We start from the raw sequence: 26,317 nt of genomic DNA on the forward strand, positions 1-26,317 counted from the left end.
TTGAAAATAAAATGAAACTGAGAGGTCCGATTTTCATTCAGCCTGGTGCGCCCTATGCAAGTTTTTAGGGCCAACTGAGAAAGGCAAATAAATACGTACAGAGGCCCTCTTGGGCGGGTAGCGCGCTGCGTTTACTCTTGCTGTGGGGACGGGTTGTGCCATTGCGCCGATAGCAGACATATAACCCAGCTATAGATGCCCATGTCTTCCAGTAAACGAGCAGTAGCTGCTTTCCATCCTCTCAGCTTGTTTTCCCAGAAATGGCTGAAGGTCCTCTTCTCGTGCCATTTTCTGACTCCTATTTTTTATGCCTTTGGCAAAGCATTTGACCAAAGGCAGCTGCGAATACTCCATCGGCATGTCAGAGCGGCTCATGGACTACATAAAACCCGGGCCGGGCGTTTGTTTTTTTAACGAAAGCTGGCAGCACAAAATATCCTGGCGCATCCCTCTTTCTCTCATTGTGTGCTCGGGCTCCCCTTGAAAACAGATCTGTCCCGCTTCCTGCATCCGAGTTTTAATGCAGCTTCCCCTCCGGGGCAACGCCAGGGAGGAAGCCTGTAGGGCTAAAGGAATAGAAAAGGCGGGGTCTGAAGAAGCCAAGAGCGCAGCAACAAAAGAGCCCAGGTCCTCTCAGATCTTCTATTTAGAGCGCAGGAGGGTGTAAATTATTCAGCGGCTTGGATGGTGCGGGGCGATCCTGCATTTGGCCAGGCGGTGGTGCCAGAGGCCGCGCCTTGGGAGCGGGGAGCACCGGTTGCAGCAGTGTAGCGGCAGCAGCAGCAGCATTATTGTTCGGGAAGTGGGATCGTTCATTGGGCTGGTGCTGACCGCAGGCCAGGCTTGCTCTTCGGCCAGAGGAGGGGAGACCTCCATGTCGCTGCTGTTTTTTTAGGGGGGACCAGAATCTCGTCTTTTGTGACCATGGTGAGGGGCTTACATTGTGCCGCTGCTGTTGTTGTTGTGCCATGCCTCCATCCCCCCTCTCACCCTGCAATCTTTGTCTCTTTCTCTCTGCCCTCCAGAGCTCGGGAAACGCGTCCTATCCGGGGTCCTACCACGGCTCCTACCGATGCTCCATGTCCTCCTCGGCGGACTTCTCTGATGACGAGGACTACAGCCTGCGGTCGGGCTCTGCCTCTCCCGCGCCCGGAGACACGCTGCCCTGGAACCTGCCCCGGCACGAGAGGAGCAAGAGGAAGATCCAGGGGGGCTCGGTGCTGGACCCCGCCGAGAGAGCCGTGCTCCGGATAGCAGGTGCGAGGGCGGGGGCGTGTGCGCGAGGGGTAGTGGTTGGGGTGGGTTAGGGGATGGGAGAGTGGAGGAGAAGGCATGGGGTGTAAAGGCTTGGGGGGCGGCACGATGGGGCATGTGGGGACAAGGGGTGACTGACTGTGCAGGAGGCCGCCCGGCAGGGGCGTTGCTGGCGTGACACAAGAGAGCATCCGTGCAGTGGTTCATGACCCCACGCCACCCCTGTCACTTGCGTGTATGTAGAAGGGCTCGGTCGTGCCACCGGTCCTCAGGTGCTGGCCCTCTGGCGGAAATGCCCACTCCCCCCGTCTGATGGCTGCACTCATTGGTATTACACGGTGGTTCCATGGAGTGAGGGCTGCAGTGTAAAGTACCGCCCTAGAAATAATTAAAGCAGCACAGATACGTGGCATCACTTCTCTGCTCGTCACGCTGTAAGGCCCCGAGTCACCAGACCAGTGGCCTTTGGACTGATGGGGGCAGAACAGACTCTGGGTTCGTTTGCAGTGAGCGTGGTTGTGACTGGTGGCGGGCCCTGCTGGGGCTCACACTGCCGCTCGCAGATGAGTAATCCGGGGCTCTTTGAATTACATTACTGTTTGCTGGGAGCTGACAGTGACGTTTCTTTTTCGTAGAGGGTTAGTACTCCCCCGGGAGCACAATCCATCCGGTTGCCAGGTAGCCCCCGCCCCCGTGACCGGCGCTCCCCGGGGCACTCTGCCTCAGGCTGGCACTGGGTTGTTGTGACAGCAGGCAGGGCGGCTACTCTGAACAGGGCTCTTTACTTTCTCTTCTGGTGGTAATTAGGCCTGTCCATCCACGTGTTGTGTTGGTGTAACTTGGGGGGGGGAGGTGTTAGGGATAGGAGGGTGTGAAAAATGGGTGTGTACCACAAAGGTTTGTCAGAAGGTGGTTTACATTGGAAAGCCTGTCCCGTCACTGGCTGTGTGGTTCCCAGGGCGGAGGACAAATCGCAGCTGAAAGCTACACAAAACAGTGTGAAACACTTAACAAAGAAACTGTGTACATTAGCGGCACAACATGACAACACAAAAGAGAAAGTGGCAAGATGAAAGAGGAAAAATAAGGTTTACGAACCAATATTTTGCTCACATTACTGTTGCAGATGATATGACATCAGTGCTTTATCTGTGTTTGTTGTTTCCGGTGCTGAGCACCGGCACTTATTTGTGAGGGCCGGGGCTTAGTCTTCTGCCTCAAGCCTTTTCTGCGAGCAAAAGACACATTTGTGAAAGATGGAGGAATGGAAAAACGAAAAAGCGTCACAAAGGGAGAAAGCAGAAAGCTTCAAGAGTGAGCTGAAGGGCAGGGAGTGGCTGTCAATGGATTGAAGAGGCCGAGATGGCTTCAGGCTTACGCCGCCTCAGTATTCCGTGTTCCCACATTTAATTGCAGCAGCCACGCGTTTAATAGGAGGGCTCTGGGCACCTGCACGTTTTTATTTACAAATTAAGCTCTGTATGATATCCTGTGAGATGTTCGAAGGTGGTCCTTCATATCGTTTAATAGTCGCTTAATTATATGTCCCGAGCTTCCTGATGCGGAAGTAAGTTTCTAGGCCCAGAGACTTTGTGTTTTGGGAGGTGCGCAATAGGTAAAAGCGATCCTTACTGTTCTTCGAGTGCTGTCAGCAGGCTCCATTTAAGATGATGTTTACACTACAGATGCATTCGTATTTTATTGACCTTATTTAAGCAGACATACAAATCTGTCCACGGTGTATCTTACATTTGTTATCTATATATCCATGAAAGTTCTGTTATTAGCTACAGAGATTTCCCGATCACGGTGCCCTAACGTCAATATTAGTTTGTTTATTACAATTATAACTAAAAGCTCATACCTGGCAGTGTTACAAACAGATGTTAAATGTATGTACCCGAAAGGGAACACACATTTAAAATGCATATATTAAACCCTGTATGAGCGTGAAAAACAACTCGGAGAGCGGAACAGTCTTCCAGACCAAACAGAGTGCTCTGATCAGATGTTGCTGTATAGTCCTGCCATTAGCCGGCTAGCAGCTCTCCCGCTTTTAACTGTGACGTTCCATTGCATTTTCCAGGGTCATAGTTTTTGTTTCCAGAAAGCAAGCTGGGATGGGGACCGTACGTACCAACGTTTCAGAACAGGGAAGTGGGAGGCTTCGACAAAAAAAATCGGGTATTGCATTTTCCCAATTGATTTACAGTTGAAGCAAAGAGAATTTCAGCAGGGAAACAGATAAAATATAACCATTTTTTATTAAAAATTCAAGAGTCGCCTGTCTTAATAGGGTATGCGATAACCCCATCCCAAGTCACCAGTCGCGTTCCTCTCACCGCCCGTTGACTATAATTGAATGGTCAAAACCTCGCCTTTCGTTTTTTATTCTAGCGCAAACTAGACCCAAAGGTATTGGAGCGCTTTACACGAGCACCAGCCACCTACCCAAGGACACACTCATTGATATTCGGCCCATGGAGATGCATCGATTCTCCCAGCGCCACAGGATGTTGAGTCGACGCTGGGACTCGAGCCTTGCTCCGGGGTCCCCCGTGCCAAAGTGGCAGCTCTGGCCCTTACGCCACATCCTCTCGCTTGATTGCCGGCCCACACCTCAAAGGCTGCCAGGGCAGTGGGCGTGGCTAACGAGCATCAGCCCAGCATACAGCTCGTATACAGAGTTCTTCGTAATTGTACTTCAACAATGGGAATCGCACGGGGTTTTACTGCAACCTCTGATGGCGGCTTCCCCGAATTCCACGCAGAGATATTACCCCGCCCCTTCGGCTTCATTAGCGGAAGCGGATGTCTCAGGCCTTTAGGGTCTGACAGTGCGTGTGGCTGGGCGAAAGGAATAACACGAGGTTGTACTTTCACTCTCTCTTCCAGAGGCAGCTCACAGCGGCCCCAGCGCATTAGAGGACAGACGGATGAAAGGGAACATGGCCTGGGATATTCATCCCAGATTCCAGAAATGGGACACAAAGGGAGATTTAATGCGCAGCGAGGGATTTACTGTTTTTTAGAAATGCAGTGGGTATCTTCATTGTGACTGCCTACAAAGTAGGTGGAATTATTTTAATAACCAAGGTGCGGCAGATGTGTAATTTTATCTCCAGGGAAGCACTATAGGCCCTGTAGTTGTCTAGTGACCATCGGCAATGGCGGATCTGCGGATCACGCAGCGATAGGAGTATTGATGCAACACACCACAACTTAATTCCTCCATCCTCTTTGAGGGAAGAGAATGCACATTGACAGTCTCCGAAGATGAGCTCGGTGATTCAAATTAGCAGGTGTTGTCCCTGAACGCTGGCGTTTATTGTTTCAAAGCACAACACAGTGTATTGTTTTATTGTCATTGTATGTTGTTTTGTGTTGTAGCAGTGTTGTGTGCTGTAAAGTAGTTCTGGGTGTTGCTTTCCTCTCTTATTCTGTTGTTTTTGGTGCATTATTGTGGTGTTGCATTGTTGCCACAGTAGTGTGATTTAGTATTATTATGTTTTCTGTTGTTAGTGTACTTATTGTATGTTCTGTTGTGGGTATGTTGTTGTGTTCAGTTATTTTTGCTGCATTATTACTATTCGGTATTGTTTTGTGTTGTGTGTTGTTGGTTTGTTGTGTTTTTTCTAATGTTGGATCGTTGTAGTGTTGTATTATTCTACTATGTTGTGGCACATTGTTATTGAATTTTACTGATGTTATGCCCTGAATGTAATACTATGAAAATTCTATTGTGTTCTTTTATGACTGGTGTTTGCTTTGTGTTCTGTTGTTTCATGCTTTTCTTGTGGAGCTGTTTTGTTATGCTGCTGTGCAGTATTATTGTTTTATTGTTGTATTTTCTTGTGTCATTTATTTTCTTTACAGAGTTTAACAAATGCTGCTATATTTACCACCAAAAGCGACACTTTCCAATAAAATTCCAGTGAAATGTACTATTCTCCACTAGCCAAGTTAGTATCACACTGCTGCGACAGTCTTACTGCTTTTTATAACCCAATTTAGTCACAAACGTTACAAAACATAACAGAAGTGGTTTCCAGACTTACATTTTGTCATCCGCGTGGACCGTAGGCGTTTAGCCAGTGGTAAATCTTGTGACGTCATGGCCCGAATAAACACATTCAGATATGCTCCTTTTGAACTCTTAAGTAGGTTATGTGGCAGGCTGTGAGGCACCTACTCTCCACACGCACATGCCAGTGTGTGACAGGTGCAAGGATTTGTGCCACCCTAAGAAACAGCACTTTACAACTCTCTCCCGGCAAGTGACTGGCTCTCTGACATGACATTGCCACTCATCAGGCTCCGTCCCTCTCATTCTAACAGGGCACCTTTTAGGACAATTAATAGAAAGAGTGCAAGAGGAGTTTTCTTTTTCGGCAACTAGAGAACGATATTGTGTATTTCTAACAAAATTTCATCCATGTTTGCAAGTTCTTTTGTGAGAAAAACGTGATAAGATGTGATTTCACTTTTGTTGCAAAGCCTTTTTAGGCTACCCCTTACTCTTTTTTGAAATAGTTTCTTTAAAAAAACAAAAATCAGTTTAGACTACCTGACCCAAACGCACTTTAAAAATGCAATTATGACTCTTTTTTCAACCATAAAACCTTGTTTGAGAACACATTGCCAGCCCACCCCGTAATACTATGTCCGTTCGAGGAGTCACTCTAAAGTACGTTTACAAAGTAAAATTCTGTCTTTGAACACTCCGGCCACCTGCAGGTATGTGTACCCCACTTACTCTAGAGAGTATCTGGCTGTGCCTAAAACACTTGGGTGACATTACAGCTTTATGCAGCATGTAGCCTAGTACCCTCGCCATCATTACCTCTCAAGCATCTATTGTCAAATGCAAACCCTTTTTGTGTAGCCTGGTTTTACTGTATTGTGCCCTGTGAAGTATTTTAAACTGATTAAGAATAAGATACAGCTTTGTTCGTATGGCGACCTCTCTGGGACACAACACATCTACTTCTCAGTCTCTGTCTTCTAGGCGTGGCACTATCCTCTTCCCATTTACATACAGGGTTGCACATTGTTCATTGTTTTTTATATCGAAGGTATGCCTCCCTTGTTAATTATTCTGAGAGGCCTATTTCCCAGGGGACCAGCCTAAGGTAGGGCCATGCAATCCAGAAAGTAAGTCACAAATTCACAATGCAGCAGCACATATTGATATTCTTGGGTCATGTACAGTTCATATGTCTTGCATTTGTAAACAATTTAGGGGCATATTTACAAGCCCCTAGTGCCACCTTGTGCTTCCATAGCATCATTTGTTTGACGCAAAGATGGCGTTAAGGAGGCCTTTCTCCCACGCCATATTTACAAAGTGGCGCAATGCTTACATTGCACCACTTTGTAAAACCTAGCACCACATTATGCCTGCACCAGGTGTAATATATGCAAGGAGTTTGTTCCGACACAGGGAGGCCCAAAAAAATGGTGCAGTGAAATTCACAACATTTCACTACGCCATTTGTTCTGTCATTTTGAATGCTTGCTGAGAGCAGGCGTTAAAAATGACGCACCCATTTTGATCAATGGGCCTCCCTGTACTTTGCCGCACTAGAATAATTTGTTTTACATTATGTCATTAGGTGGGGCAGGGGCGACACAAGCAAAGCGGTGCATTGGGACCAATGCACCACTTTTTTGTAAATATGCTCCTTAATGTCTCCCATCCCAGTTATGTTACAGATTTCATAAATGCCAACTTCTCAACCCCCTTAGTGTTACTACTTCTTTTATGAAGGCCTCCAGCTGCATTTGGTTTCTTTCATTACTCTACCCTTCCATTCCAACACTGTTGTGGTCCCTTTCTGTGCCCTGATCACTGCCACTGGTAGTAAAGTTGCTTCCACTTCCTCCGTAAATATAATGCAAGCAAGCCTTCTTCACCTTGACCATTTTCTCTATTTTGACTGATGGTTTCTCAGTTAAGGAATAAAACCAGCCATTAGTCCGTAGTTAGGAATGAACGTAGCACTTCTTACTGGCTTCAGCTTCACTCAGAAGGTCTACTTTGGGTGGAGGCTGGGACACAGTTGCTTTTTGGTTGCATGCAGCATGCCAGTTTGATTTAGTCATCAACTCCAGTGTGGTACACTAGATAGACATAGGAAGCGGTAACCGCCGTGCGGCCGCCAATGCGCCCGCACTCCCGCGGCCCCATTACGACATTCCCGCCGGCCCAGCGGGGATGAGGCCGCAACATAGGAGCGTGTTGCGGCCGTGTGACGGGTGCAGTAGCACCTGTCGCGCTTTTCACTGTCTGCTATGCAGACAGTGAAAAGCTGGCCGGGGCCCTGTTAGGGGGCCCCTGCACTGCCCATGCCAGTGGCATGGGCAGTGCAGGGGCCCCAGGACACCCCTTACCGCCAGCCTCTTCCTGGCGGTGCAAACCGCCAGAAACAGGCTGGCGGTAGGGGTGTCATAATCCCCAGGGCAGCGCTGCTTGCAGCGCTGCCCTGGCGGATTATCACTGCCGGGGCTAAAACGGCGGGAAACCGCCGGCCCCGGTAGTATGACCGCGGCGCTACCGCCGCGGTCATAATAAGGGCCTCCGTACCGCCAGCCTGTTGGCGGTACGGACGCTACATTACCCCTGGCGGTCGTAATGACCCCCATAATGTCTGGCCAGTGACTGGCTGACACGCGGAGGACACTGGAGACAGCCTGCGCTCCGGAGAGAGCAGGGTCATGGAGCTTGACAGACTGTGGCTACCACAATGGATTCCTAACTTGGCAGCTAACCTCCAGCTCCCGCCCCTGGTAAGTGTCTGGCCTTTTCCTCATCCCCCATACCCGGCTCAATCCTTTACACAAGCAGGACATTTCTAAGAGCGCCAACACTCTGCTTCCTGTTGCAGCCTGGAAGTGATACAAGGCCATAGCCTTAGTGTTTGTACTGTAGTGTAGAGTCTGTCACAATAAATGGAAAACGTATTACTCTGAGGGCAGCACCAATAGAGACGCACCACGCAGACACGAGTAGAACAGTACTGGGCATGGCACAACATTTGTAGTGGAAAACAGAACAGGCAACATTCAGTCATTTTTGTCAGATACCCCCCACAGATGTAGAGAGAGAGGGAGTGAGACAGAGAAAGAAAGAGAAAGATAGAGAGGGGTAGGCAGACTCATACAGAAATGAAAGTAGAGAAATATTTTAATATCAACCATTGTTTCCATCTGTATATAAAAGGTAAGAATAGTTTTTTTGCTAATAGCGGTGTGTGCTTCTGTAACATTACCACACTAAGTGATTCTTGTGTAAGAAATATTTAGCAACTTAATCATAAACCATGTAAACATGATTGCTAGTAATTATTAACATTGATAGGATTGTTAATATAAATGAATAATTGATGAATTAAAGGAGAGATAAAATAAGCGTGTGGCTGGGTGGATGCTAGTTATGGTATCGCACTCTAATCAGGATTTAAATCTCAAATCCCCATATGTCTTCTCCAGGCAAACCATCTGGCAGTAGAAAGAGGGCAGGGATAGCAATCCTTGGTACCTGCACTCCCTGGATGTGCTACACTTAGAACTAACCCTACAGGTGGGCCACACCCCTAAGGACCCACAAAACAATTCCGAACGGAGAGTAAGGGTATAGGTTTCCGACCAAGATAAGGATAACTGGAACATTCTTACATCAGAGACGACCGTAGTGTCTACTCCGAGCTCGGCTCTGACTTACCTAGACCGCGCTTAGCAGCGTCATACTTTGGCGCACAAAGACCCTTTTGCCACTGGTATTCTGAGACTATTTCACGTTTTTTCTTACTGAATTCCTGATAACGCCTCCAAGATTCCGCAATAAATACTTATTTCAATGCAGAGGTAAAACTGCAGTGACAAAGCCCCAGGTATGTCTGCCACGGGGGGCCTGGGTGGAGGGGAGACACGTATTGACTGGTCCTGTATCACAAACTTTTGTGTTATGTCAGTGATGCCTGACAGACATCAGGGTTTGCAAGAATACATTGTCATTTAGAAAACGAAAGCTATTTTGTTCTTTACTTAAACTGAATAAAACATCCTCAATACTATTTGGATTTTCAGAGATAAAAATATGAGCAAAAAAAGTAACAATTTGAGTTGATCAAGCACTTACCAGAACTAAAATCTGTTGGTGCCAGCCATTACACTTAAATGCACAAATTTGACTTCTGAGCTTCTGCAGAGGTTTATTGTTGACATATCCCAAAACATTACAAGCCTTATTAATGATGTCTATATAAATTTTTTTTACCAGCTGTTTTTATTGGAATTCCACTTATTGAACAGATCGTGCATAACACTTACAGTCAATGTAATACCATGCAACGGTCATATAATAAAGAGTCAGCTGGTATAGTATCGTCTCCCCGCTTGAGGAAGGAGGATGCAAGATACGTAGCAGTTCAATTATTACTTTTGTTACCGCAAGAAACTTTATGATGTAGTTACCAGATACATGTTTCACAATTATTATACATATTGTGTATTCTCTCCCCCTGTCCTCCATGCAGCCGTCCATGGGGTACCATCAATGTCTGCCTGGAAAGAAAAACTAAGCAAAAACGAAAACACCAATGAAACAGTACAAGCCATACATTCCAGATTACCCCCTCTAAGTCATATGGAATTCTTTCTCAACATTATGTAGCCGGGGGTCAAGAAACAGTATCACCATTGGGTAGCCCTTACCTGTGTCTTAATCAGATCTTTCCGGCGGCGAGCTAGAGACACCCGACCCAGCCATTCCGCCACTGTGCATGGGCCTAAGGGGGAATCTTGCTCCTTTCAACATGATAAGAGTTGGATGACCACATCAGGGTGGGCGTAAGTCAGACTTCACTTCTAGAATCTCAAGATAAGTGAGCCATGTTGTAGAACCCTCCCGTCTCTGTCAGTAAGGACCCACAGTACTGCCACCTCTGCATATGTCCATTTAAATGTTCTTGCCACACATCATGGATTGAAGGTGCTGCTGTTGCCTTCCAGGAGAATGCCATACACCTTTTTGTGAGGATACGCACTAGATCTTTGAAGGCACTAACCTGTTTTATCTGTTTGATGGGGGTCACTGCACCAAGGAGGCACACAACTGGGTCCCTGGATATAGTCCACTCCATCACCTCCATAAAACACTGTAATACAGCACCTCAAAAGAGTGACATCACCAGAGAACACCAGACCATGTGTAGAAAATCTGCCTCAGTCTTGGCGAATCTGGGACAGTTTGTGGCTGTTCTGGGGTACATTCACCCTATGAGCTTTGGGGTCAAATTAATTTGCTGCAGGTAGGTGTATTGTGTGTATCAATACCTAGAGTTTCTGGATATAGTCTTGAATGATCTGACACTATGCTGCCACACAGTGGCTCTTAGCATTTCTCCCAGCCATTGTTATCACTAGGCTCTCAGTTGTATTGAGCTTGGGTCCCACGCTAGCAGCAGTGTTGAGTAGAGGCATCTGACGTCTTGTTTTTCTATGGACCTCATACATCAACTCCACCTGTAGAAGTTGTGATATGGTGGTTTCGTTATCACCACTATTCCGTTGCTCACATGGCAACTGGACTAATGCCACATGAAGCTGAAATTGCCCTGGATTTAGCCCGAATACCTTTTGTAAATTGTCAGAGGACCATAATGTTTAACCCTCGTACATATCTTCTTAAGTATGTATGTCCGCCTTGGTCGAGGGGCTTATGTCATATTCACTGGATGATGTTGCACATCGCAGGAGCAACCACAGGGGGAAGGCTGGTGGACAGGGAGGACAACAGTGCCATCTACATATATATCATGATCAGTTCACCGGGCAACTCTTAATAGGAGATTATCGACCTTTCCATCTCTACACCCTCTCATAAGCTATCCCAGAAGTGGGATGCCATGCAGTTTTCTTGTGACGTCTCTGGTCTTTGTGTCTTGAGTATTTTCTAATCATTTGGTCAGCCACTGGAGCTGGGCTGCAGCGTAGTCCACATAATACTTGTAACATGGTGTCCCTAAGCCTTCCTCTGTCAGCAGGGCATATAATTGAGATTGCCCCAGTCGCCTACCACTATCCCAGTATTACTGCAATCAGGAGGTACTGCAGTGTTATAAAGAATTGTTTCTTCAGTACGGCCGGTAACACTGAAAATAAATTTAACAGCCTCGAACGGTCAGGATTTTCAAAATGGAAACCCTGCAAAGAGTAGGAAATGGGAGAACATTCCAGAAGGGAATCTATTGCCTAATAGACCCAATTGCTTTCCCAAGCTTGTCATCCACCATGTCACGTTCCTCATGGTATATTTGGATTCCCAGATATTTCACAGTGTCTAGTTTGAGGCATATCTCCGATCTTGGGATATTCAGTTGTGACTCCACTGCGTACCTGGTCAGGGGGAACAAGCAGAATCTTTCCCAATTGACTCTCAGACCTGAGAAAGTTGCAAAGGCATCCAGCTTCTTCAGTATGGATGGCAGCCAACACCTACTATTGCTAAGATATATTAAAGTATCATCAGCATGTAGTAAAACGATGTGATGTTTACCATTAATAGTAATGCCACATTTAGGACCTCTCAGTCATAATGCACAAGCTAATGGCTTGACTAGCACCCCCTGTGAGTTACTGAAGGTTCTTTAGGCAGTATATAACAATTGGATCCAACCCAACAGGGTGTCTCCCAGGCCCAATCTGTATCACCCAGCAGTCAGCAACACACCACTTCGTCTAGTCCATAATTTGGAACAGCCTGCGGAGATTCATGAAAGTATTCCTACCATGAATAAAACCATTTTAGTCACTATACACCATCCCTTGCACCACTGGGAGCAGACGTTTAGCTAAGATTTTCCCTAGTATTTTTGTTAATTAAGGTTAAAAAATGAATGGGGCCCTTCCTGGTTTAATAAGCACTGTGATTAAGGCTTCCTGCATTGAAGCGAACAACTCAGTCGTCTTGCTCTGTCATACACCTTCAACAATCTCGTGGCAACCTCCAGCTGTACGCAGCATAAAATTCAACCGGAAAACCATCCGGTTCTTGTGCCCTTGCCCAGGCCATCTGTGTAATGGCCAATGGAATTCATGCAGCTGCAGGGGTTCATTCAGTTCCAGCCTTTGAATGTCATTCAGTCATGGGAGCGGCAGGTGTCCCAGGTACTGGTGCATAGCGGACCCTTGGACACTCTGGGAATTGCTATAGCGCCTTGTAATAATTTTGAAAGACAGCATTGATGCACCTCTGGGTATTGACTATCTTGTCAGGTCTGCCTCGTATTGCCCCAATCACCGCTCTATGGGGTCTCAGTCCTTAGGAGCCTCGCTAAGACCTGACCTGCTTTATTCCCCTCAGTGTGTTGTCCAGCAGTGTTTTCCCTGCACGTCAGGTGACCCAGGCTCTCCAATAGCTTTCAGTATTCTCCCCTGACCCAAACAGCTCACACCTGAGGTGCTCAAGGAGACTGAATATATTTATAGTGTGTGGATGCACCCCTCCAATGTATCCCATTCGCGGAGCAGATTCTGCTTCACCCTACAAGAAATAAGCAAAAAATAACTCTCCATAACTGCTTTGAAAGCATCCCTCTCCAGTAATACAGTGGTGGATATGTCAGTATTCTCAGTAAAATAATGATTTTATGCATGCCATCTCCTCTTTAATCATAGGATCTTGCAACAACGTTGAGTAAAGGCACCAAGTGGGTATACTTTCCACAGCAGTATTAAGCGCAAGGGATTATGATCTGATAGGGTACATCCTAGATATTCAGCATCACCCACCCTTGTAGCTGCTTCCTTATTACAAAAGAATAAATCTATTCCTGTGTGTAAAGGGGGAACCCCATGGTAGAAAGAATATTCCCAAGCAAGTCGGTGCAAATTTCACCATACATCCATAATCAGAAAATTTCTCCCCCAGTGTGCTAGATGGCAGGATGCAGCCAGGGATTGGGCCCTCACTGACAGTGGCATTGATCTGTCCAGGTTCTGATTAGGAGTGCAGTTGAAATCGCCCCCGTGATCATGGATTGCCCACAGTGGGGGGTACCGACTGAGTGAATTTAGTCAAGATGTATACTACAAAAAAATTTGGGCATACATGGTTACCAGTGAAAGCATTTTCCCATTCAGTCTACCCTCTGATATCGCATATCTTCTATCGAGCCAAACCCTGTTCTGTGTGATCATGAATGGAACAACTGTAGAGACCCATATAAGGACTCACTGGGCATAGGTAAAGTACTCTGTATCCACTACTATCCCCTCCATTTTCTACACAGTTTATTAAGTTCTGGAGCTGTTTAGTGTGTTTCCTGCAGATATGTGAAGTGAATGTTCCATTGTTTCAAGTAAGGATGTATGTGATAACGTCTCACTGGCATGGCCATTCTCCTAATGTTCCATGTCAGAATATTAAACTTACAGGCAGTCAGTATAGTTTGTGTTGTCATTTGGTAATTGGCATTTATTGGGCAACACTGGGGTCATCTGAGACCTCAGCATTTAATAAGCATCTACTTTCCCCATACCATAAAAGACAAAGGTCTGCATTTGAGTGGTGAATACTGAAACCCCCAGCCCCCCTTCTTTTGTCAAGGATTGTGAAACTACCTCACCAGTACAACATCACACTAGGTAGGAGAACATACAACATCCACATTGGTAAGGGTAGGGAGGCAAGGAGACTGGTAGCCACAGGCATGAGATCCCATGCAAAACCACTGCACCACCATGAGGAACCACCAATCTGCCAATTCCCTTTATCACCTCCCCTTGTCCCCTCAAAACACCCCCACAAAAACATATAATCCATATAAGCATACCCCATGCGTTACAGTCTACAGAGGGCTAGAGAAAAAGTATACAATGATGGTGCATAGGACATCATCCCCTGCCACAGGAGTTAGATCAGCCCCTGTTGGAATTCTTGTTCTATCTCCCTGCCACCTCGTCCTCTACTCCTTCATGTGAGTCAGTGTCACTATGTGACTGTTGAGTGCCTGAACTGACTCATTGCTCCAGCTCCTCCACCGCAAATTCCCTTTCTTTGGTGGCCTGCTTTCAGTAAGGGTGACTATTCATTTTTTGTGTGTTCAGTTGAGCTTCCCTAGGTCTCATAGCTGCATTTATAGTTCATTCATTGTAAGTTGGAAAGTAGCCAACTCCGACTCATTAGTTTCACCTCTGTCCTTTAGCATCTGATGATCTGTGTGTAGTAGGCCCAAACCAGCTACTACCACATCTATTTTGGGATCTAGGGTAGAATTGACATCCAGGATGGCCTGCAGGATGGTATTGATTTTCCAGTGTGTCAAGAAGTGTGGCTTCCATACTCTTCATGGTATCTCGGGGGAGTTCTCCAACGTGTCATCACAAATGGGGTCTTGTGGGTTTGCTCTGCAATGCTTTCCCTTTGCTAATTAGAGTTTGGACACGTGGAGGTGAAGGATGCTTGTAACTTTGTGCCTGCGAACTAGCAGGACAGCAGTTTGCCATTATATATGCAACATTCTTATGTCTGCTTAACGTTTGACATACAATTTTGAAAAGATTAACACTCAGAGGTAGTGCATGTTACCCCCCATAATTCCTTCATGCGTGTGCTGTACCATAATAATGAAGGGATGTGTTAGCATTCAGTTAATAAACTTTTATGACTCAAGAAATGGCATTTCATATGGAAGTTACCTTCTAAACGTGGAGAAATGTCACGGATGCTGTCTCACAAGACTTTATGATAAAATAATTTATGTTATCACTTCTGTTTAATTCATAGTCTTTTCATGTGGTTGACCCAAATTGCTCATGCTTCGTCAGGATCCAGATCGTATCTATGTGGGTAATTATCTGATATCAAAACATTGTTTTTGTTTGGTTGTTTGTAGAACTGAAATCAAAAATCTAATAAGAATGTAGGATAATCAATCTATTTTACTTCAACTAAAAACTAGAAACATCAAAAATGAAAATATTGGTAGAACACAAACAGGTATGGCAGCAAAAATGTAAAACAATTGGATGCCCGTGTTAGTCTCAAACTAATTTAGTAATCCTGTATATCACGGATGAGGATTTAAACTGTTCTTTGTTTTGCTTTCAATTTAAAAAATACATAATTTTTAAAATTTGGAATAACCAGTTCACACATAGTAATTTTATTCTATACCTGTAATAAGTCCTTCTGGGAGGGTGTCCAACTTTATTGGTCTAACTGACCATTTTGTTGGCCACTGTATATCAGTGTTTGCAAACAAGATAGTTAAAACCTCAAAGTTAATCCAGATTGAAGGCTGAATGTATGAAAATTAATTAGGAAAAGTGGTCACAAATTTCGCATCAGCATTTTTGTGAATGCAATAGAATTTAGCAGCCTGACCTATGCACTAATAGGTCAGCTCACAACATTCCTGTTCAGAGTGGTTTACAGTCGCTTTCAACTCTTTTTTAAACTGTTGTCCATTTTCCCTAAAAGAAAGAAGGCTTTTGTTTAAAGAAATTGAAATGAAGTTTGTTTGAGAGTTGGCAGTGGTTTCAAGTGAACCTTTTTTCACATTTACCAAAGGCGAAGGTCCCAGAGACACCCCTTCCCCTTTTGTGATTGGGTCGTCTCCTTGTTTCAGGATGCAGAACAGTAAGTGAGTAAAACTGATATTGCAAACCATTGACACATAGCATTCTGAATCCCAATTTGGAAGATATGCTTTTAACGCCCCTTCCATATTGCGATATGGTCTGCATTTCTAAACCCTTTTTGCGATTCGCTTAGTACTCGCCAACTCCCAATATTAATTTAGCACATACTAAAAAGGCATTTAGTGGTCACAGATCTGCCATTTAGCGCATCACAGTGTTTTTTACCACTAAATGGCTTTGTCTATCTGGCCCACATTTTGATTATTTTAGGTGTTGTTTGCTAAAAGATGTTCCTCTTTTGCTTGTATATTATATTTCTATGTGATATAGAAATTACTAATGGACTGGAAGCTATGTATGAGTTTTCTGGAACGTTCTTTGTGCTATTCTTCCATAGTATTTGGTAATCACAGCCGTTAGAAACATAGAAGTGCTATCTTGGAATGGACTCTTAATGATTAATGGAAAGATTTACATTATCCTAGTAAAATGATAAATAAATGGAATTATGTGAAGCAAAGCCGTCTGAAAATTTGTTCACCGAGGTGACCAGAATAAAGTACCTCAGAAAGTATGCAGGTCGCCACTGTTATTGAAACAAGCGATGCTTTTTCAAACGACTGTGCAAAGGGTTATTTGGATGCAAGGAATGGAAAATAACAAAGGTATTGGCAAAGCCACTAAGTCTCGCCTTTAGGACACATTGACTTTGCCAGTGCTGTACAGCATGGCCAAAAGAAAAAAATCAGGCAAAAAGTGTAATGACACAGCTGCTGCTGTAAGTCATGTCATTTTGTTCACATGTGATGATGTATGAGATAACGTGTGAGTGTAGATGTGTCATTTCGCACACAGGCCCCAGAATTTTTAATATACTGATCCAGGGTGGATCATTAAATAAAGCAACACACAAGAGAGAGAGAGACAGACAGAGAGCAAAATGGAAAGTGCGGGGAGGAGTGCAAAAAGGAAACATTGATTAAAAACTTTAGACCCAAGACCAGCACATGAGAAGGAGTAGAAATTAGAACTTCAGCCCTACGCCCATCAATGGACCATCTATATTCAACACTAGGCATCTTGTGGCGCACCACTGACACAATTCTTGGCCACCTCACCAAAAGAAATATAAGCTTCCTTTGATGAGGTTGTATCTACCAATATTAGGGTTTTCCCATTCCAAAAAACACAGAAGAGAAATATTCTCCTAACTTCAAATTCCAAACTAACAGCGATTCCCACAGAGGAAAACTTGCCTACAGACCCATTGCCTTGCTACCAAGACCCACTAGAGGTAAAAGATGAGGATGATCAACAACAGGCACTGTTGTAGAGTTGGCTCCCAAGGTGAAGAGCTTTTCGTATAAAGGCTTTTCAACCCGCATTAGCGTATTGGGCAGTTGTCCTGGGGCAGCACTCCAGCAAGATGTTGCACTGCAAGTTGAGAAGGAATTCGGCATTTTCCTTATAGAGACTCTCTCTAAAACTGAGAAAACAAACCAATACCTTCATTTGCTGGTCACACCATATGTAGAGAGAACATTTCAGCGTGCATTTACATAACTCACTATTCATTAGAGGTCGTTTTTCCTCGTCAATGTTTTTGTCTGCAGTAAGAAAACACGCTTTCATGCAAGGGAAATGCTACACTTCACCCTCAAATAGAGAAAGCAATAAAACTGGATGTTGGTGGCAAGCAGGTAGCTGTAGGTGTAGAAGTGCAATGGCATACTGCCATCTCTTTAGCCATGTTGAAAATATATGATCCACATCAGTGGGAAGAACTGGAAGAGCTGTTGAAACATCTACTGGGTGTCCACCATAATCAAGCTTAAAAGGTTGTCCAGGAGGACGAAGTAATCTCCAAAGTAAGCATTCACTGTGCGTTGGATGTGCCCTAAACAGACTCCTGATAAACTAACTGGAGTGCCCTCGTTTGGTGTTTGCATGGTTGTACATTTTCGAATTTTGCCTAAAAGTCCAGAAGCAGCTCATTGCTCCACCAGTCAACAGAAAGCATCCCCCGAAGGTGGCAGGTTTAAAAGATGCTAGAAAAAGTAAAGAGGCCACAGAAACTGTGAAGGACTTTCATTGCCTTAACCAATAGCAGAGAACTCCTTATCACAAAGGCCAAACACCTTCACCTACGAATGGAACAGCCAGTGCATGCCAGGCTTATAATATGCTACACCCCTTTCCATTAGACACCCAAAAATGGCAATGGCACTTTACTCATGGATCGTTTTGCATTAACAACTGGTCACGAGATGTGAAAAGTGGGAGCGTCTGTAACAATGCACTGATTTTCGACATATGTCCTATCCACAAAACACCTCCCATGAGAAGGCTGAAGTTTTACCTTCCTCGGTGTGAGGTCATAACCCTAGAAAAGTGGGTATTTTCAAGCACAGCTCAAGTATATTCCCTCGAATTTCTTACCATACCTTACAGTCACTGTCAGTGGCTCACAAAAAAAAACAAATACATTTTCTGCTGCTGTTGAAGTACGTGACCTCCTTATTGGTCAAAGGAGTCATGACTGTGGCCATGAGGGGTCTAGTGTTGGTACAGCCCCGACTTCAGTATTGATTGCAGTAGTTACTGGATATATTGTTTTAAGGGCCCCAGGTGACCATCACGGCAAATGCAGCCCTCTTGGGATGGGGAGCACACAGAACAGGCGTCTCAATTCAAGGTCAGTTATCCCATGAGGAGACCTTCCACCACGTGGATTGCAGTTCGGTTAGCCTTGATAACCTTTCGTACTAAGATACATAAAATAGATGGCATAGTTCAAACTACATGACCATCATATATTACATTCTGAAAGGGAAGGTTCATGTTCACCCCAGCTGACCATCATGGCCTGAGGGATTTGGCATTGGTTGATACAGCATCACATACACTAGCTGATGCAACATATGCCAGAAGTAGACATGATTTCCTGGTTTTCTAAGCAGACTCCACCAGCAGACGTGCCATGGGAATTCACCTCTCACATTCTACCTCAATATTTTCATCATTAGGTGCTCCAGCATTAGACCTTTAGCATCTGAAGAATGCTTTATGGATAATCTGGTCTGAGTCATTTGCATACGCTTTTCTCCCCCTTCCAGTGATCCTGTATGTGACATGTAAAATGAGGGATGCGTCAGTGACGCCAATTTTCATCTCACTGATTTGGGCATACCACCCATGTTACTCCCTTCTTTTGGAGATATCAGTCAGCATTTCCAACAACGGCTCCATCAAAATCCCAAGACCATGACTTTAACAAAGTGGCACCTGAGGTCTTAGAATTTGGTTATTTGCAATTTATGCAGGAATGTATGCAAACTCAAAGGGAAGCTGACACCTACCTCTAGAGTATGTTATGTAGCTAATGTTAAATATGTTGTTTTCTATTCCACTTTTCTAAATGTAATTCCTCTCACGATCACAGTTCAGTATTTAATTTGTCACCTTTTGCATTTGCATAAAAGTCAGGTTAGCATAGGCATCCATTTGTGTTTACCTAGCTGAAATTGCAACATATCTTTAAATCAGAGAACACACACCTATTTTTCTATTGCTTTCCAAAGTAGAATTAGTATGCTTCCACCTTTGTTAGTTGAAGAGCCATTAGTGCAGATTGATAAGAACAGGGCTCTGTTGTACATGCGACCTCTTTTTCATCAAAGTGGCTTCTCCTTTTTTCACCAGTCTGTGGACTTGCTGTCCTTTTTATGTCAGGCGCGCAAGCGTTTTGACCTGTTGTAAGTATTGTGGGCTTTTAACCATGCCCACCTCACGGCCATCACTTTCACTTGTTCATGGGCTTGCCGTTCAAAAATCCCTTGATGACATTAGTAATTGCTTTATGTTTGTCCCGCCTTGGGGCGGTTTTGTTTCTGGCTTGTAGACTGAGTCTGTTACATAGATAATTGCATGATTGCCAATACATTTCAGTATGGGTGAGCTATTTTTTTTTCTTTTGTCTCTCCCCTTCATGCTCCATGGCAGCCATGGCCCTCACAGCGCTCACAGCACCAACAGCGCAAACTTCATCAGCAGTATTGGAGCACTGGTCATATTGTTCACACTGTTACCTAATCAAAGTCATTTGTTTTGACTCTCCCCTTCATGCTCTATAGCTTTCCCAAAAACACTCATAATTGATAAATGCTTTACCACAAATACAGAAGTCTGCAATGGGGCTCTCTCAGCACAGCGGGAGAGCCGATACCACAATATTCACTGCACTTGTGAAAAGTCACCCCATAATGCTTTGCAAGCATTTTTTTTCAAAATATTTTTGTCCATAACTCAGCCTGTCGTGGTCCTAGGACAATGGGACCACCGACAAAACGTTCAGCATGGCACACTCTTTCTGTTCATGTGATCGTTGGGTCCCCACACTAGGTTAGTGGAGATACCAAAATAATAACCCTTCCTACCATTCAGTCCATTTTTAGGTCTTTTTGGACGTGTTGGTATCTATGTGGGCTTTTAACCACGCCCACCTCACCTCCAACACTTGCACCCGTACGTGGGATTGCCTTTCAAAATTTCTTTGTTATCATTAGTAAATGCTTTACGTTTGTTCCTCCTTGGGGCCGTTTTGTTACCGCCTTGGCCATCGACCCTGTTACATAGATAATTGCACGTTGGTCGATACGTTTGACTATGAGCAAACTTTTTTTTTCCTTTTGTGTCTCTTCTTCGCGATCACGATCATGGTGGCCGCAGCGATTTGAATCGGCTCGCTTATGGCAACTGTTTTACTTTACATTTTCAATTTATGTGGCAAGAAAAGTGCAGTTAGGAATCTACAACACTAGTACCTCTAACTCGAGCAAACACAAGACCCATTGCATTGCAAATTTTTGTTAAGCTCTCTTATAGCTGGAAATGTTGTTTTACAGCTGGGATTAATTTGTGTTTTAAGGGCCTTAGTATTGCAGTAGGCCTGTTAGGCCTAAACATTTATAAGGCACTATGCCCCCTAGGGCTAAATATATGGTTGCAATACATTATTTTGTGCCATTCTATTTTCATGTGGATATGCCCTCTAAGTGGTTAATTATATGGTTATGTTTATTACAAATTATATTTTCATCATGGTGTTCTCTAGGGGATGTTCTGAGCATTACAGTCTAATGCCAAACATTTATTTCTAATAAAGGTTTTTAATGGGTCTATATCATAATTGTATATGTTTTATTAATCTCTCCTTATTGCCATTATGACCATGATTCAGGCCAACTTAACATCCTCATTACATTATGACTGTTTGAACACTCTTGATATGTTTGGGTGACCCTTCTAGTTTATTTATCTTGTTACTCCTCTGTAGCTGTCTTGTTTTGGGAATTGTGTTAGCCAGCCAGAAACTTTGATGGTGGGTGGTGAAAGTGGTATTCTATTGGAATTAGCATGGCAGATTTAAATTAGGATGCTAAATGGCAACATTTTAATTTTGGGCTGAAAATAGAGCAATAAGAGAAATGGAATGGCTTAAGTTATATGCTGGGCCAGTGAAATTATGTGGCAGGATAAGATCAAATTATGAGTCAGGGATCACTAACTTATGTGGCAAGAAAAGTCCAGTTATGAATTTACAACGCCAATAGCTGTAACTCAAGCAAATGTGAGACCCATTGCATTGTAAATGCTTGCTTACTAAACTCCAGTCATCTCTGCATACTTTAGATGTTGTAAGGGCTTTGAGTTTTATACAGACCCAATTCTGTTATGCACAGCATTCGAATCTACACCCCCACAAGCTGCAAAATGATTGTAAGTAACTTTTTCTATATTCATTCTCCATTTCTCTTCATTCCCTTTCTTCTCCTTACTCTAACCCCTTCTTTGTTCCAGGATTCTCTTCCCTTCTCTTCTGCCTACTGATTTTCTCTCTCTTTTTCAAATGTACTTATCGTTCCCACTGTTACTTGCACTCACTTCATGTCTATTATTCTTCACCCCATATCTTTCTCCCTTTTCTTGTTTGCTCTTATCACTGTTTCTTTCTCTGTTCCCCTGTCTGTGTTTCTCCCTCTTTTCCTCAAATTATTTCCCTCTCCTCTTTCATTCTCTTTTTTATCTCTCTTGACCCGTCTTCTGTTTCTTACCCTCTCCCTTACACAGCTATCTCTTCATTTTGTAATTTGTTTTCGCCAGACCTCTTTCTTAATTTCTCCCTGCTAACCTTTTGTCTTTCTGGCACAATCTTCACAAATGTGGTCCCTCTTTCTCCTCATCGCCTCGTGCCATGCCTTATTTTTCCTTTTTCCCTCTCTGCTTCCCTTTTTCCACCTTTCACTCTTCCAGTCCCTGGTACCCTCTCCCTTCTCTTTTGTTTCTGCCATCCTCGTTCCACTGTTTCTCTTTCCCGTTGCTTGTTTCTCTTTGTCTTTTGTCTCTGTTCCCTTCCTCCTTTTCTGTGTTTCAATGTTTCTATCCTTCTCCTCTCCTCCTGTCTCTAGATCCCCTTCCGTCGTCCTCTCTCTAAATCTTTATTTCCTTATCTGCTCGTACCTATCCCCATGTCTGTTTTCTTTCTCTCATGTCCATGTCTTCCCATGCTATATCCTCACTCTTCCTATCTCTTGTCCCTGCGTGTGATGTGTTTTGTCCCTCAGTTACCTGCATCCTCTCTCTTCAGGGCCCTAATTCTTTCTACCTTTATTCTTCTCCTCCTTCTCCCCGTTTGTTGACTCCCCCTCTCTTACGACGCCTCCATTCCCTCCACTACCGTTCTTGTGTATTCTTCTTGACAGTGTTCTTTCCGTCTCCCTGTGTCTCATGTCCTACATTTCCTTCTCTCTCTCTTTCTGTCTCTCTTATCCTCTTCTTCCCTCTCTTTCTGTCTCCCTTACATCCCCACCCACCTAATCATTCAATTATTTTCTCTTTGTACCGTCCCCTCTGTAAGGCCACGCCCTCCCCGGCGCAAAGTTACATGGGCCGCGGGCCTTTTCAAATGAGAGAGAATGTTTAGCCCGTAACAACCAGTGCTCAGGAGACTCAGACTGCAACAAAAAGAGGACCTCACCTAAGCCTCGTTAATTGTCCGGGCAGAGCTGGTGAGCAGCCGGGGCATTAACCCAAAGGAGGCGCGTTGTGTGGGACTGGACACAGTAGAAAGCAGTTACCGCCATTGCAGTAAAGTGTGGATGTGTAAGAGCGCAAAACTTTTAAGATATGGCATAAAATAAACAATATTATACATTGTAGACACATAATTGGAATAGTGGAAATGCACAAAGTACGACACAAAACAATATGCCAGATGTAAAATGCACAAAGCACAATGCAAAGCAACATGCCAGCAGTAAATGATAATCACACAGTGAGACCGATACTCTTATTGATAAACCGGTATTGCAAAATGAAAGAAACGTTCTTGAATATCTAAACTGCCCAAAGCAAACAAAAAAGTCAACTTTACTGTTGAGGGTACCTGCAAAGGAAGGACACAGTGTCCTGGAGTGTGTGTGTGTCGACTCTAGGATGATATGTTGAGTTTAGCATATCAGGATAGACACGGGCCTACCAGCCCAAGAGCACAAGAGATTCAGAGGAGACTAGAAGCGTGAGATCGAGCTAGCTGGCTAGTCAACAGGGTACCAAATGTAAAAACATAAGAAGTATCCGTGTAAGAAGGGGTTCACTCACTAGCAGAAAGGGGTATCGCCATCAACTCACCTCCATGTGTACACGTGGGATATGCTTTGGCAGCGCGCCTCTGCCTCTAGAGAGGGGATTTGAGGGGCTCAGCAGATATTCCCAGACACCAGCAGTCATCGAGGTTGGTTCTTCAGAAGCCGTCCTCCAATCTCTTTGTGACAGGTTGAACAGACTTCATATCTCTTGGGCATCTCACGTCTCCATGAGCTGCAGGGGGCTCCACAAGCCAGAGCTCAAGCAAAGGGGGCAACCCCGCTCCACATGTACTAGTAGGTAGAAGACCAATGCACGGGCTCTGGTCCTAGGGTTCACAATAAGCATGACTGATGACCCCTAATCTGCAGTTTGATGGGTCTCTAGGACTTAGGACCTCCACAAACTATTGGCAAAAACGAAAATATACAGTGAGTTTTAGGATGAAAGGTCAAAAATGGTTAGATGGCATAGCTTCATAGTTTCATTAGGACTTTCATCTTTTGTCTTCAATTCCTACCTCTCTCAATTCTATTATGATCCCATTCGTTATCTTAGTGCCTTTCTGTTTCTAGCTCTTTCCCTCTTTGTCCCACTTCTTCTCTTTCTTTTTCATTCTTTTTGTCTCTCTTTCCTCTGTGCTCTTCTACCTTCTCCTGTCTTTCTTCTTTCTCTTTCAGTCTCCCTCTTTTCCTCAGCCTCACGTCACATTTTCATGCCCCTGTCTCATATTGTCTTGCTTACCTCTGCTCCTCTTTTCTCACATAGTCCCCTCTCCTGGCATCCCTTTTCCACTCCTGATTGTATCTTTCGCTTTCCACGATTCCCTATCAGTCATTATCTCTTTCTGTCTCCACTTCCTGTCTCAACTTTCCATATTTCTCCTCTCTCACTCACTGTTCTCAATTTCCTCAGTCTCGTCTGGCTTCCTCGCTCTTTCTTCCCTATTCCGTTTCCCTCTCCTTATTTCACAATTCCATTTTCCATTTTGTCCCAAAGTCTCGGTCTCCCATTCTCCCATATTCTGCTCTTTTCCCTTTGCCTTTTCCCTTTTTCACTATATTTTCTTTCCTCTCAGTTGTATTATCTTCGGTCACGTCTCCCTTTGTCACTCTCCCTTCTATATATTGCCCACATCCGCTCTGTTTCCTTTTGCCACACTGGAGGGAGCGCACATTGGTTGAAGTTGAAGGGTTATTTAGCCTACCTGCAGGTTGCAAATAAAGAGATGAAGAAGCTGCAGACACTATGACCGCCGGAACACAAAAGAGGACACCCACAGTTGACCGGCCCAGCTCGTTCATTTACATGAGCTTAACCACTGTGTGAGCCAACCCTTGATATGCTACAAGTGCCTTTTGCCGCCCGTCACCTTCCAAGGCTGGAGCTGTGTCCAATGAAGACACGAGTCATACAGTCAGACAGTTCACCCTAGCTGTAACATGGCATGGGCCACAAGGTAGCCTGGTATGACTCCGTGGGGAGAATGTTTGTGCTGTGATAATGTGAGTCTTCCCTGTGTGTGTGTGTCAAGGTGAGTGCCTGGTTGCAACCCTCGTTGTGTTCCTCTGTGTGTCGGTGTACCTATCTGCGTGTTGCATTGTCTGTATATGCGTGTGCACCGGTCTCTGAGCGTGCAAACTAACAATGTTGGCTTGGTGGAGACTGGGGAATAGTGTATTTTACTTGTGTGTATTGTGGACAATATATCAAACTTGCATTACTGCGGCATCCTGGAAGTTGAGCAGAAATGTTCATTGCTGAAACTTGAAACGTGGTGGTGCATGTGTACTGTAGCATGTAGAAAGCAGGCAATTGCTTATGTGTGTTACAGTGACATTTGAGAGGCTGATATTGCAACTTTACAGAGGCACCGTAGAATGTTGTCGTAAGTGCTGATGAGCAATATGCATGCCTAATAGTAAATATGCTTGTATAGAGCAATTTTGGCCTTCAAGCTATTATGTGATATGCATTTGCATGGATGAGGCCAGTGTGCTGCAATACCATGTGAGCAACATGTGTTGATCTGGTATATTGTGCTGGTGATAACACTGGGGCTTCGGTATGCTGATGTGGAGCATGTGCTGTTTTCAGGATCCTAGTGCATCGATTTAGGGCACTGCTTCACTGAGAGGTATTGACACTGATTCTGGGGGCACTCCAGAGGTCTGGCACGGATTGGCCGATTAAATGTTCTTGCACATGTAGGAGTGGTTGCTAGCAGCATTAATAGCGTTGACTGTGGTAGTATGGCTGTGATGGGTACTAGAATAAACGTTAAGTATTAAGCTCGTGCTCCCTTTAACGTTTAGTAATGCTTTGGAATCCAATCCAGGTATCAGTGATGCTCCTTGCAAAATATGTCAATTAAAACCCTATTTGCCACCAATGTTTATTCAAAAAATATTTGGAAGGGGCTTCTAAAATAAAGTCAGAATCTCCTTTATTCTTGGACACTTTTATACGTTAGTATGCCTAAAAATGTTGCATTCTGTCATATTTGTATCTAAACATTCCTCTGAGTAAAAACAAAAAAAAAACTTCCTTCATTGGTCTTAAACCTAATCTAGTTTTAACCAGAACATTGGCCCAGTGTGGTCCAGAATGCACTGATTGACCCAACCTTTCTTAAAGATCCCTTGGGCTAATCCCCAAACCTTGTAAATTCTAGTTTTAATCAATGGCCCAAGGCCAGGGGGTATTTTAAAATGCACTGAATGCAATCAGCATTCCCTAGAGATTTTTAGAGTAGAGAATCCTCTATCCCAAA

The 26,317-nt window shown here is 44.4% G+C and overlaps 1 protein-coding gene across 4 annotated transcripts in view; it reads left to right on the forward strand.

Moving 5' to 3' along the window:
• DST (dystonin) overlaps positions 1-26,317 on the forward strand; it is a 1,789,835-nt gene that overhangs the window by 421,540 nt on the left and 1,341,978 nt on the right. Inside the window, exons 1-2 of one of the 4 annotated variants that reach the window (XM_069235778.1) lie at positions 657-927; positions 1,026-1,257. In XM_069235778.1, the coding sequence (XP_069091879.1) occupies positions 925-927; positions 1,026-1,257 (235 nt within the window). In that variant the 5' untranslated portion in view covers positions 657-924. Of the gene's footprint in view, positions 1-656; positions 928-1,025; positions 1,258-26,317 lie in introns of those variants that run through there. The other 3 variants (XM_069235775.1, XM_069235772.1, XM_069235771.1) reach the window with 3 other exon arrangements.

Source organism: Pleurodeles waltl, chromosome 5 (genome assembly GCF_031143425.1).
Source record: "Pleurodeles waltl isolate 20211129_DDA chromosome 5, aPleWal1.hap1.20221129, whole genome shotgun sequence".
In the NCBI taxonomy this organism is placed as follows: Eukaryota; Metazoa; Chordata; class Amphibia; order Caudata; family Salamandridae; genus Pleurodeles; species Pleurodeles waltl.